The sequence below is a fragment of the Rhipicephalus microplus genome, unplaced genomic scaffold, assembly GCF_043290135.1.
Source record: "Rhipicephalus microplus isolate Deutch F79 unplaced genomic scaffold, USDA_Rmic scaffold_45, whole genome shotgun sequence".
NCBI classification, from domain to species: Eukaryota; Metazoa; Arthropoda; class Arachnida; order Ixodida; family Ixodidae; genus Rhipicephalus; species Rhipicephalus microplus.
The window spans coordinates 618,121-632,500 of NW_027464618.1; the positions used below are offsets into that span (position 1 = coordinate 618,121).

At 48.3% G+C, this 14,380-nt stretch overlaps 1 protein-coding gene across 3 annotated transcripts in view; it reads left to right on the forward strand.

The window, feature by feature from the left end:
• Positions 1 to 11,898, forward strand: part of LOC142787119 (uncharacterized) — a 70,748-nt gene extending 58,850 nt beyond the window's left edge. For all 3 annotated transcript variants that reach the window (XM_075884726.1, XM_075884728.1, XM_075884727.1), the window contains one exon: positions 9,519 to 11,898. In XM_075884726.1, the coding sequence (XP_075740841.1) occupies positions 9,519 to 9,896 (378 nt within the window). In that variant the 3' untranslated portion in view covers positions 9,897 to 11,898. The remainder of the gene's footprint in view (positions 1 to 9,518) is intronic.
• The last annotated feature ends 2,482 nt before the right edge of the window (positions 11,899 to 14,380 follow it).

Genomic DNA, 14,380 nt, shown 5'->3' on the forward strand with positions numbered 1-14,380 from the left:
TTTAAGAAGTGTCTTGCACAGTCACTACCTTTCATAAGGCTTCATGCGCACAACGTGAACTAGTTCTGGACGGTGCTGGCGAAGCCTCGTACTATGTGAACTGTCGGGGACGACCTCGTAGGTAACATCACTCAGTCGTCGCAGTACTAGATATGGCCCAAAGTATCTCCTTAGGAGCTTTTCAGAGAGTCCTCGTTTCCGTATGGGCGTCCAAACCCATACTCTGTCACCGGTCTGGTAAACGACTGTTCTGCGGCGAGAATTGTAGCGGCTCGCGTCGTACTCTTGTTGTTGCTGGATTCGCAGGCGTGCCAGTTGTCTTGCTTCTTCCGCTCGTTCTGTAAACATCTTGGCGTCCGGTTCGATGTCGTCGCATTCGTGCGCTAGCATCGCATCTAACATGGTTCGTACTTCCCTTCCGTGAATTAGGCTGAACGGGGTCATCTGGGTTGTTTCTTGCTTGGCAGTGTTGTATGCAAACGTGATATATGGCAAGATTTCGTCCCAATTTTTGTTCTCGACGTCTACGTACATAGAAAGCATGTCTTCAATTGTTTTGTTCAGACGCTCTGTAAGCCCGTTCGTTTGCGGGTGGTAGGCGGTGGTCTTACGATGGGTTGTTCCACTCAGCATGAGGACTTGTTCCAAAAGAGCTGCCGTAAATGCGGTTCCTCTGTCTGTGATTACGACGCTTGGTGCACCATGCCGCAGGACAACGTTCTCGATGAAAAATTGTGCCACCTCCGCTGCTATACATCTCTGGATAGCCTTTGTTTCAGCATAACGGGTAAGGTAATCAGTCGCGACAATAACTCAGCGGTTCCCAGCAGTAGAAGTAGGAAGTGGGCCCAAAATATCCATGCCAATCTGGTCGAATGGTGTTCTTGGGACCTGCACGGGCTGCAGGAGGCCAGCTGGTTTAGTCGGCGGTGACTTCCGTCGCTGGCAGTCGAGGCAAGTACGAACATGGTGTTTTACGGCTGTGGTCAGTCTTGGCCAGAAGTAGCACTGCCGTACTCTGGCCAACGTTCTTGTGTAACCTAAGTGGCCTGAAGTCACCTCGTTGTGGCATGCTTCGAGTACTTCGGAGCGAAAGGCTGCTGGGATGACGAGCAAATACGCAGATCCTGTCGAAGAGAAGTTTCTTTTGTATAGTACTCCACTCCGTAAGCAAAATGATGACAGCGCTCTTACGAAAACAGTTGGTGCCTTCTGAGATCTTCCCTCCAGGTAATTAATTAGGGCATGTAACTCAGGGTCGCCACGTTGTTGCTGTGCAATAGCGGTTGAGTCAAGCACGCCGAGAAATGCTGTTTCGTCCTCATCGGATAGAGTTGCCGATTCAATGGGTGAGCGGGATAGACAGTCGGCGTCCATGTGGCACTTTCCTGACTTGTGTACGACAGTCATGTCGTACTCCTGCAGCCTGAGACTCCAACGCGCTAATCTCCCGGTAGGATCTTTAAGATTTGTCAACCAACACAGTGAGTGGTGGTCGCTGATGACTTTGAAAGGGCGGCCGTATAAATATGGACGAAATTTTGTGACCGCCCATACCACGGCGAGGCATTCCTTCTCAGTCGTGGAGTAATTGGTCTCGGCGCGTGTTAGTGTTCGGCTTGCATAGGTGATTACTCTTTCTGTGCCCCCTTGCAGCTGCACAAGCACAGCTCCCAAACCAATATTGCTTGCATCAGTGTGTAGCATCGTTGGCGCTTTCTCATCAAAGTGGGCAAGCACTGGAGGCGTCTGTAGTCGCTGGCGGAGGTTCTTAAAAGCAGCTTCCTCTTCGTTGCTCCATTGGAAAGCAACGTCTTCTCTCGTGAGGCGGGTCAACGGTGATGCGATGCGTGCGAAGTCTGCGATGAATCGCCTATAATACGCACATAGTCCGAGGAATCGTCTGACAGCCTTCTTATCAGTCGGCACCGGGAACTGTGCAACAGCTGCGATCTTTTCAGGATCAGGACGAACGCCTGCGTGACTGACAACGTGGCCAAGAAATTGCAGCTCTTCATAGCAAAAGTGGCACTATTCAGGCTTCAACGTCAAGCCCGCAGACCATATGGCTTGTAAAACTGCCTCAAGTCTTTTAAGGTGCTGGTCAAACGTTGCGGCGAAAACTACGACATCATCAAGGTAGACTAAGCAGGTTTTCCACTTCAACCCAAAAGTACCGTATCCATAAGTCTTTGAAAGGTAGCAGGCGCTGAACATAAACCAAAGGGCAAGACCTTAAATTCATATAAGCCATCTGGTGTCACAAAAGCAGTCTTCTCGCGCTCTCTTGCGTCTACCTCGATTTGCCAATACCCACTCCTTAAGTCCATCGATGAAAAGTAACGAGCATGTCGAAGTCTGTCGAGAGAGTCATCTATACGAGGAAGTGGATACACATCTCTCTTTGTCACCTGATTGAGTTTTCGGTAATGTACACAGAAGCGCAGGCTGCCATCTTTTTTTCTAACGAGGACTACAGGTGACGCCCAGGGGCTTTTTTAGGGCTGAATAACGTCATCTTCTAGCATTTTGTCGACTTGCTCTTGTATCACTTCGCGTTCCTTTGCAGCCACGCGATAGGGGTTTTGGTGAATTGGTCTCGCCATGTCCTCGGTAATGATTCGATGCTTGGTGAGAGGTGTGCGGCCAACTCTTGATGTTGTCGAAAAGCAGTCTTTGAATTCGGCCAGTAGCTCAAGAAGCCTCTTTCGCTCGTTCTTAGGCAGGGCAGTGCTAACGTCAAGGACTGGTATCGAATTAAGTTTTGGTGCCACGTCGACTACTGCCAAGCAGCCTTCTGCGTCTGTGATATCGTCGAAGTAAGCGACGGCCATGCCTTTTCGAAGGTGCCGGCGCTCATCACTAAAATTTGTCAGAAGCAAGTCCGTGCGTCCAGCGGTGACACTGACGATACCTCTTGCGACGGAAATTCCGTGTGTGAAAAGGAGCGAGGTTATTTGATCTGCTACTCCTTCGCCGTCAAACTGGACAGCGGCTGCCACAGAAACACGCGTGCATGACCGAGGAGGGAGAACCACATCGTCATCAGTTAGACGCAATTGGTTTGGTCGCGCCAGTGTACAATCAGGTGCGCCCGAACTGTTGCGGAATGTAATCAAACTGTCTGGGATATTGATGACGGCGCCGTACTCTCGTAAGAAGTCCATACCAATAATTAGATCCTTGTAGCATGCGGCGAGAACGACGAACGACGCAACGAAAGAAGAACCTCCTATGTCAATTCTCGCTGTACATCTTCCAGAGGCCATCAATAACTGACCACCTGCCGTCCTTATTTGAGGGCCTGTCCACGGTGTCTTCACTTTCTTGAGGCGGATGGTGAGGTCCTAACTGATGATAGAAAAGTCGGCACCGGTGTCGACTAAGGCTGTTACTTTCTGGCCGTCAAGAAAAACACTCAGGTCAGCGGTCACAATGTCGTCGCTCTCACGTCTTGTCGGATTTACAGCGTCGTGTAATGGGGGCTTTTCGTCGTCATCTTCATGGCCTGCAACCTTACCCCCGGAGGTCGCCGCCCTCAGTTTCCCGTCGCGGGCTGGGTGACCTTCTTGCGTTAAGGTCCGCGGAGGTACGTCGGTGTGACGAAGGTGAATGAGCAGAAGAAAGAGAGCGGGATTGACGTCCCAAACCTGGCTGGCGGGTAGGTATTGCCTCCTCGTCAGAAGTACGGTATTCGTAAAAGTTAGAACGGGCTCCATGGAAAGAGGCGTCCTCCCGGCGTGGTATGTATTCTTCGTTCGCACGTCGATCGTCAGACCATGTTCGAAGAGGGCGAAACGGATCACTGCGGTGCCAGCAATGACGGGCAATATGACCTGCACCTCCGCAGTTAAAGCATAGTGGACGTCGATCGATTGTGCGCCATGCGTCTGTGCTTCGGAGGGGTGGACGTCTGAACCTCCCTTCTTGCGACGATGTCCATGGTGCTGCTGTGGGCGCCTGGTGGTACGTCGGTTGGCTTGGCTGTCGGCTCAGGGTCTGCTCTTGCCGTGGTGACGTAGGGGCCGTCGGCAGTGGGTGATATGGCGGCGATGTACCAGATGGTGAACGTCGCAGAGCATCGGCATAGCTCATGGGGCGGTGCTCGTCACCAGGACCAGTGGTAGAAAATGCGTGGCGGATTTCGTCGCGTACCAGTTCAGCGACGGACGCAACGGGGGTTTGAGCAACTGGATTTCGGATCTTTTGCAGTTCTTCGCGAACTATCTCCCTAATGAGGTCTCGCAGGGAGCTTTGATCCTCAGGTATGGCGGCAGCATTGATTGGGGCGCTGCTAGACATTCGATGATACTGCCTGCATCGTTGATGGAGCGCCCGCTCGATAGCCGTAGCCTCCTTGATGAAGTCAACTACAGTACTTGGAGGGTGGCGAAGTAGCCCGGCGAAAAGTTGCTCCTTAACGCCGCGCATGAGGTAGGTCAACTTCCTATCTTCACTCATGTTCGGGTCAGCTCGACGAAAAAGACGAGTCATATCTTCAGCAAACATAGTAACGCTTTCATTGGGTTGTTGAACCCGTAGCTCCAACAGCTGCTGCGCACGGTCGCGTCGATAGACATTGGTGAGCGTATCGACAAGCTGTTGTCGGAAGTCGCCCCAAGTTAACAGACTGGGTTTTCTGTTCTCATACCAAATTTTCGCACCGCCGTCAAGGTAGAAATAGGCGCGTGAGAGCTTTTTTTGTTCAGGCCACAGATTAATCTTGGCGACACGCTCATAGTGCTCAAGCCAGTCGTCCACGTCTTCATGTGTGCCGCCACAAAAGTGATAGGGAACCAGCGGTTGAAAGATGGTTACCTGTGAAGGCTGTGTTGGCGGGGGGCCTTGGGGCGCCGGTTGCGGACTGGTGTTGGCCATTTGGAGAGGTAATCGGCACTTGCGAGGTTCCGTGGAAGGCGTGAACTCTGGAGCGAGGCCTATCAGCCGCCGACTGAACCGGTGCACGGGAGTTGCAATGGGTGACAATGCGTCCGAGCTAGAGAACGGCTCCCAGTGGGAGTATGGAGCATTAGGTAGGGTTGCGTCCCAGCACTTCCACCAGTGTCACGGTACAGCGTGAACCAAAGGCAGATAAACGTTGACACAGGGACTCTCAGCAGCCAAACAGCAAGATCACCTTCTTTATCTTCAATCAGCCAGAGCTCCACTACCTGGTGTCCGCCAAATCCCCTTATCGTCATTTTGGTCCACCAGTACACACGCGTCAATATATATATATATATATATATATATATATATATATATATATATATATATATTGGTGGCTTTAAAGGGCGAGCGAGCCACCACGCTACGCTCTTGGAGTGAACGGACACAGCAGACGCGGTCGGTACAAACCAAACAACATACACACATTTATTTAACTAATTTACAACGACGATATCCGCCGAATCGTTACATCAATCGTAATTAACACGCTACCATACAAACAACATAATACAATGAACATACAATAACACGACAAGCACAATAACATACTCAAGGCGGCGTCGCCAACGCTTGACTTACCCCGAGGGCCCACGGCGCGCAGGCCCGCGGTATGTAACCGCGGTGCCACGCGCCGAGTGCCCACGCTACACAACCGTTCGCGGCAACCGCCACGCGCGGAAGAGAGTCGCTCGACTCCCGCCTGCCACCAAGGCTTGCTTATGCCAGGGGTCACCGCCGGCGCTACCACTGTAACAACCATGATGAAGATAGTGCTACTCAACGCGAATACAACGCCAACTATCACCCGGTGGTTGTCACTTCGAAATGCGGCTTTTGGGCGATACAGGTGTGCCACGCGGCGCAAACAACTTTACAGGGAGCGTCCGCACCCTCCCACAAACTAAAATGGGCAATTCTTTAAATGCAAAACATTTCTTAGCGAAATTCAGCGACTTTGAGTGTATCTATCTATCTATCTATCTATCTATCTATCTATCTATCTATCTATCTATCTATCTATCTATCTATCTATCTATCTATCTATCTATCTATCTAGCTATCTATCTATCTATTTATCTATCTATCTATCTATCTATTCATCTATCTATCTATCTATCTATCTATCTATCTATCTATCTATCTATTTATCTATCTATCTATCTATCCGCCTACGACTTTAGCTCTCCTGGCCGTTTCGATAATGGTATCAATACTAAACTTGGTATGGCATAACATGACTGTATGAAGAATATATGTGACTAGTCATAACATGAAAATCATCACATGTATGTCATGAGTGTCATGATTTACGTTTCATGGTCTTGTAGCTCTTGCGGTAGTTTCGTTCACATGGCATGTTGCAAAACTGGCATGGTATGACGTAATTGCACGCCGAACACAAGGGACCGACCCTAACATGAAAATCATGACATGCGTGTCTAGTAACAATATGACTACATGCTACGCTCATAATGCGCTCATGGCTTTTTGCTAGCTTCAGAAGTGTCAAACTCAGTATTTCGTGACGCGGACGGACCACATAGGTTAATGACACATCCACCAAACATGATAATCATGACATGCGTGTTATGTAATAACATGACTACATGCCGCACTCATAATGCGCTCGCGGCCGTTTCGCTAGCTTCACGCATGCCCAATTTTGTATTACGTGACGTTAATTGGTGACGAAGGTATGTGACTTGTGCAAACATGATAATCACAAGATGCATGTCATGTGAGAACATGACTACCTACCACAAATCAAGGCGCCCATACATTTCGACTAGGCGCGGTGCGCGTGCTCGCCGGCGTCCATTTCGTCACGTCACGTCGGCGTTGGCACGCCAGGCGCCGCTCTTGCCGCTCGCAGGCGTGCGCCGCGCAGCGTTGCTTTGACGCATGGGCGTTTTAGCGCGTCCGGTGTCCCTTCGTCACTAAAAGAGGGAGGCACAGTGTTGTCTGGGTAACGCATCGGGGCGATATGAAGCATGTCGCATTTCGCATCGGTTGCCGTCGGGCCGCGCCGACGGACGCTGGTCGCGGTGGTCGCGCCTGACGCCAGACTATAGAGTGCTCGCGTTTGGCTAACGTAGCGTAACTGCGCCTAGCGTGCGCGCGCGTCAGCGCTACATGGGAGTATATTGGGCCCTTCATGACGCGCTTGCGGCCGTTTTGCTAACTCCACATATACCAAATTTGGTGTTACGAGATGTCAATGGATGACGAAAGTATATGACTGGTGCAAACAAGATAATGCTGACAAGCGTGTCATTTAAGAAAATGACAACATACCACGCTCATAGCGTGCTTGCAGCCGTTTCGCTAGCTCCACATATGCTAAATTTGGTGGTGCGTACGTGACGTCAATGGATGACGAAGGTATATGACTGGCGCAAACATGATAATCCTAACACGCGTGTTGTGTAGGAACATGACAACATACCCCGCTCACAGCGTGCTCGCGGCTGTTTCGCTAGCTCCACATATACTAAATTTCGTATCACGTGAGGTAAACAAGTGACGAACGTAAACGACACATGCAAACATGATAATAAGTAAATCATGCACGGCATCATTTACCTCCACCTCGTAACATTGTGCTGATCTTAGGGTGACATATCAACCTTCCTCAATAGTGCTTCGCATATCATCGATTCCCACTGTATGTGGGATCTGCCAATTTTTGTTTATTTCAAAAAAGTTATTTTCTGCAAAAGATTTTGTCAATTTTTATAAAAGCCTGCTTTTTGCCATAAATGAAGTTATGTGCATGAAACAGTTAACCGGTGATTTTTATAACAATTTCTTTATCGAACCTGTCATGTGTGGCTCCAAAACGCGTTATTAGTGGCCTGGTTAGGGTTTCTGTGGCGCCAATGCATGTGGAAACCCTTCTCCGTGGACGTGCAGGATCGGCAGCGGGTGTGAGCTAAACTATGCCGGAGACGCTGCTTCGGCGGCATGCAACAGGCCGGGCCTCTATGGAGAGCCCGACCTGTATTTGTAGTCATCAATGGCTGCTGTGGCAACGGACACGTGATAGTTACAGGGAAGCGGCATGAGTGTAGCTTCGTGCGGCGTTGAGCGAACGCGTCAAGTGAGCTCTCCTCCAACGATCTCGCTTATTGCCGACGCGAGATCAGACGGCGAATATTCGTCAACATTCGCCATGGCGGTAACATTCGGTAGGCGACCGAACTTGGGAGTCATACGTTACATCTTCAGGGTCTCGAATGTGAGGCACTGGGGTATGACGTCGGTTACGGTGCGAAGGCTCCCTTTGCCGATGAGGAGGTGACGTACATCCTCTGCAATTTTTTTTTCAATAGGTGGCCAACTATGTCTTCCTCAAACATGTAAAGGTTTGATAGTCTTTCAGAGCTTCAAGACAGTCTCGATATAGGCCTGGCACGTCTCTCTTGGAATATGGGCACGTAGTAATGGCGTTGGTTCTACTTCCTTTCTCTTTGCTACAGTCTTAGAAACAATTCCCCATTTCAGACATGAAGTGATCCTATGACATAAAGGTGTCCTTGTGGCTCTCATAACACACGAGCGCCTTTTTAGGAGCGAAGCTCCTTAAGGCGTGGGCTGTGCGTCCCCTGTATGTAGCCACCTCTCGTTCAGTTCTAAGTATTACGCTAGCCACCGCCCGATCTAAAGGGTACAGCCATATCATTCCGTCCATCCGTCCGTCCATCCATCCATCCATCCATCCATCCATCCATCCATCCATCCATCCATCCGTCCGTCCGTCCGTCCGTCCGTCCGTCCGTCCATTCATCCGTCCGTCCGTCCGTCCGTCCAAAAGATGCAAGATGTTATAAACTAGACGGCGGTACGTGTAGTAGATTATGAAAGATGCGAGGTGTTATAAAATAAAAATGATGCCACATATGGCGCGTGTCATCGTTCGATATAGTGCGGCGACGTACGCTAGGGGGAGCGTTGCAATAAAATCGAGTGGGCAAAATGTACGGAGGATTCATGGTTTACCAGGTTTACCTCCGGAGCTTCGCCCACCCATCATCATTCACTTCGTGGATATGGCGGCATTTTTTTTGTCAAGCAGAAGACCCCATTGGGCAGCTCGGTCGTCATGTCCCCTTGGTAGTATTGGCTCACTCATTCACAGTGCGTAAGGCAGTCGTTCACATCCTTGCCAGATTTGCCACCAAAATGTGCGAGGCACTCTCAGGTCCCTACGCAACCAAGTACAAGCTACCACCAAAGATTGTACTGCTGGTACTGGTGCCTGTGTTCAGTGTCTCTGCTCGGATCTCACCAACCTAACGGGTGATTCATTTTTTATCCCCTTTCATTTTTTATTTAATTAGGAAAAATTACACTATAGTTAAGAAATCACAAATAATGTTCGCTGTTCTTTTCTTGGTTTCACTATCTGTACGTGTCATTTGTTGTGTTGATTTATGCACGTACTACATTGGCCTTTGGCGACTGTAAAGTTTCACCAGATAAGAGCCATGTCTGGTGGAAGGTTGTTAGCTTACCTCTGTTGCCGAAACTTTAAGCTTTGTACTGAGATAAACTACTTTCCACTACAGGATTTAGGCCTGGTGAGTGAAAGCAACGTCGACGAGCTGTACCATACAACATATGCCGCACTGCTGTCGAACCACGCCCAAGCCCTCGGTGACTACTGCCACATCATGGTGGCCAGGCTGCCATACACTACGCTGCCTTATCGCCTCGACCTAGTGCCTGAGAAACGCTATCAGCTGCCGGAACACTTGCCTCTCCTTCTCCAAGCTCTACTCTATAAAACAAAGCTGCCGGTGACTGGTGCAGAATCGGCACTTCGCTCGGAGACATACAGTCGTTTTAGCACTGCTCTGGCTGATGCTAGAAAATTCCACAAGGAGAAAGGGTTTGCAGAAAACAGCATCTGTGCAAAGCTGCGGGCCATTCTCGTCCAACATTGACCACACTGTCCGTTTGATAGATTTTTTTTATTGAAGTATGTGCTGGTGGGACAGTTGGCTTGAATGTCCATACAACAGAAGTTTGTAGGATGATGAAGGCTTCAAGAGATTAGAAATCACCTAACGGAAAAAGTTGCTAGAGCCAACGCTTTTTCATCGAGTTGGCTTGCCCCATCAAGTGGTTGAGCACATGTTTTGTAACGGTGACATTGTGTCTTACATAATTTGTCATTGCATCATTTAAATGTAATATTGTGTCTTACATGATGTGTCATTGCATCATTTGAATGAGGCATTCTGTGTTACAATATTTTAGTTGCATCATTTTAATGTGTTGTGCCAATTTTACAATGCTTGGGGTGGTTAGTGTCAAAGATAGGCTTCACGCTAGACGTAGTGGCCAGAAAATAATTCATTCTTTTGAGCGGGAACACGTCAACATTTTTCGTTTTTCTGCAGCAATACGTCAACTAATTTGGCAGTAGTTGCATGCCAGTTGACGGGTTTTCTTCAAACGCCATTTAGCACCAGTTTCATAACAACCATGACCCTAATGTAGACACATGTTCAGATCGAAGTAGTGCTCTGTTCTCAAATGATCACTTTTAAATGATATTTCCTTTCGGGCATGCTCATTGGCAAGTTGAGGATACGTCGGCAAGTACGTGCTTCATCACTGGACAAGCGAGATGCTACAACACACAATGAAATGGTGTCACCAAGAGTTGTGATGTGTTGATATGACCCCAGATTATGAGCTCTAGCTGGGCACTATTGCATATTGTTTAAATTCCCGTTTATGCCTCCTTGCTGGTGCTTGTGCAAGAATGGAAAGACATCCATTTTGTAAACGACAGCTGCAACGACATAGTCTTGGTGACGTGGAAGTTACGTTATATTGCAGCATTTAAGCGTGTTCTCTATTGCATCTTTACACAGCTGCTATCAGCACAGTTTGGCCCAACTGCCCAATGGGAAAGTTGGTTTTTGAACTTGCTTAAGCACAGGAAACTGCTTGCAGTAATTCCGTAGTTCCGAAGAAGGTGGATAATTACGATGAAGGTAGATCCATGCATCTGTCTGTGTGTCCGTTCGTCCATCTATTCAACAATCCAAGTACCACCAGCTCACATCTTTTCAGCATATATTCCCAATATAGAAGCACCGCCATCCTGTGGACATTCCAAGGACTAAACGAGAGGTGGCACACGCACACTTTCTTACGGCTTGCGCTTTAGGTCTACTTCCCACCTTTAACCACCTCGAGTTCATGTTATATACTAGTTCACTGTATTCATGGCACTGTGGCCCAACGCTGGATAAGCCTTTCTAAATCTAAGAAGGATACACCCAGCGAGTATAACGTAGCAACCCTTTCTTGTCAGATAGAGCTTAATGTACATGCCAATGGCTGCTAATGGGGGATGAGAGACAGGAGCACTCAGCTTTTAGTTAACGCACACGCCTCGAACTTTTTATTGTTCAATTAAGCACAGGAGAAATCTCCCAGCGGCACCACCTTGCTGGTCAAAATGTAACACTGGTTACACACTACGACTACGACTACGAGGCACGAATGGCTGCCGCTTTAAGGAGCTTTGCCCCTAAAAACAGAATACAAATTTGCGTACTCATTGATCTTCACCATATTATACTTTGTCAGTATTTTCTTCTTTTTTCCCTGATGACATCTGCAGAACAAGTTCATTTCAAGTTTGTCTGCTTTTTCACGCCCTATGCCTTAAAATTTTAGTGCTTTTCGTCTAAGAGCTGAAGCATCATTTATTTTAGTGCGCCAGTGGTGTTATACCTACAGGTAGAATTTAGAGCGATTCTTTCATAAAAGGTCGGTGTGCTGCTCCGTTGTACGATACTGTCTGGAAAACACAATCAGTCCACGTAAGTTCGCTCCTTGAAAGAGAGAGTGCTTGTGTTCTTGCAACATTTTGTTAACCACCAATGTAACAGAAAAATACAATTTCGGGTATTTTGCATCAGGGAACTGTGCAACATCTCCTCTGAGTGCCTTATCTCGTCATTGCGGAGAAAGCTGTGGTTAGCGCATTGAGAAGTCAGAAGTGAATTGAAAAGAATCAGAAAGACATGTAAAAAAGATATATAGATTAGCAGCTTATGAGACGGAAGTGAGTGAAGGCTTCTTCAGCTTTGACTTCGAAGCTCGGACGTGCCACCGTAATCGAAGCCTGTTTGTACGTTCTGAAAGGCACGCCCCGCTAAGCTGACTCGTGGACACGCATCCATACTGTGAGATTTTGGAAGTCTGTGCGCCTAACGCTGGCCGTGTAAGTTTCTTCTGGAATGTATACACCAATTTCAAAATGTGAAGTTAAGTGCCTACTGTGCCGTATTCCGGAATTTCATGAATTAATGTAGAAACCAATGCGCATCTGCACAATTTGTTGATGCTGCGGCCAATGGTGCTGAATACGCCTTACGACCACCAATTCAAGGTACAGTTCACATGATATGGTGCCCGGTGCCCGTATAACGCCTGTGTGAGGTTATTTTTTCAAACCAGTTTCAAGGTTCACTTGCCTCTGGGGTAGTGTTAACAACTAACAACGTGTAGAAAGCCCGTACGTTCAATTGCAGCCTGAACTTCCGGTTTTTATTGCAATAGCAATTACATGGACACTCTCGGCTGAATTTCGCAGCCGGCGTCAGCGTCGATGTCATGCACCGTATATGTATACGTATCAATATATATGAAAACGCAAGAAAGAAAAAAATCCAGATGACGACTAGGGTGTGAGAAATCGAACGTTGGACCTCCGCCTCATGAATGCGAAGCGTTAACCACTGAGCTACCGAAGAGTACCTCCTTCAACATTCAAACGGCAAGCTATTTATATCTACCCCCTTACAGCTGTTGGCGGACATCTCGGGGTGTGGGGACTATTGTGTTTTCAGCATTATCAGTTATATGGCGCATTTAGCGAGCGGCGGCTCTCATCTCTCACGCGTACTTTGGCCCGTGGAGAGGAGGTAGCAGACGATCTCTCGCGCGCCCTTATCTCCCGTTGGGGAGGATCATACGTCTTGGCTGGTGTTGGGCTTGCACTGGAACGATTCTGTTGTAGTTACGGAGCGCACAAAGGTCACTGCAATTGTTTCACAGCCTCCGTTGGCAAAAAGGGCACGCTTTTTAGACACAGCGAAGTAACAACTGAGACGCTTATTCCCGTTCATCTTTGCCTGCGAGTACGTTTAGGGCGTCATTTGTGCGTAAGAAATGCGGGGCACGTTTCGATCTGCTTTCCATTCTGCGCCTGACCTTCCAATTTGTTGCTATTGCGTTCATTGCTTCGCCTTTGCGGCAAAGCTGTGACTTTTTTTGCTTGCATCTATTAGAACTTTTCGTTCACAATCGATTACACTGCATTTTTTGTAACACAGACACTTTACTTGTATTTAGTTGAGAAACGAAGAGGCTCAGGGTAACATATGTCTGTGCACAAATAGTTTTAGCAGCAATTACAAAAAAAAACTCCCAAGCGTTTCCCCGAGGATGAACATGGTTAAGTGCGAATGCACGGGGTGATGCTATGAGGGGTATTTATTAATTCGCACTATTATACTTATTATTCACACTATGGTGCCTGTATGGTGTAATGGTTCCTGGGAATCGCAATTTGATCACACGGGGGAGTTTACGTGAACTCACTGGCGAATGCCAACGAATTTTAACTTTACTCCCCATCATAGCATCACCCCGTGCATTCGCACTTAACCACGTTCACCCTCGGGGAAATGCTTGGGAGTTTTATTACTGATGATGATGATTGGAGTGTAATTAATGAATTTAAGTGTTGTTTGTCATGAAGCATTTGTACACAGATACATCATATACGAAGTAGTATTTATTTACAATTTCGCACGATTTTCGTACGATGCATTAAGAGCGCACATCGCGAGCGCGTCACACACACACACAAACTACACTACAGATTAGCACCTATTCGTGTTATCGTTGTAGCTCACGATTAGTACCAGCGTTTTGTGATCCGAGAAATCTACGGTGAGTGGATCCGGCAAGATGGAGCGGACCGTACAGTTCCTACTGAACGCCAAGTCTATGAAGCCACCGTTGATCGTGGTGGGAAACTAGAGAGACAGACACGTCATCGAGTAATTGTTCAGCATGTGGTCAACCAACCAGCCATTGTCCTTTCTAACGTCCACGTTAAAGTCACCCACCACAACAATCGGAACCGAGGGACGCGCGCGCACAGACTCACTCTCCATCGCCACATCCATCTGCTCCAAGACGTCATCTCTCGAGAGGTTCGGGGCCAGGTAGACGGTCACAACCAGGACGGCATCACCGGAGTAGGCACTGGTGTAGACTGACCGTTGCCCCGCGTGAGCCACCTGATGCTCATGAAGGGGAGTCAAGGCGAGATGAGGCGCTCTTCCACCGGGTTCAGATCGGGGAGGTCCGCGGGACGAGGCGGGTACGCGTA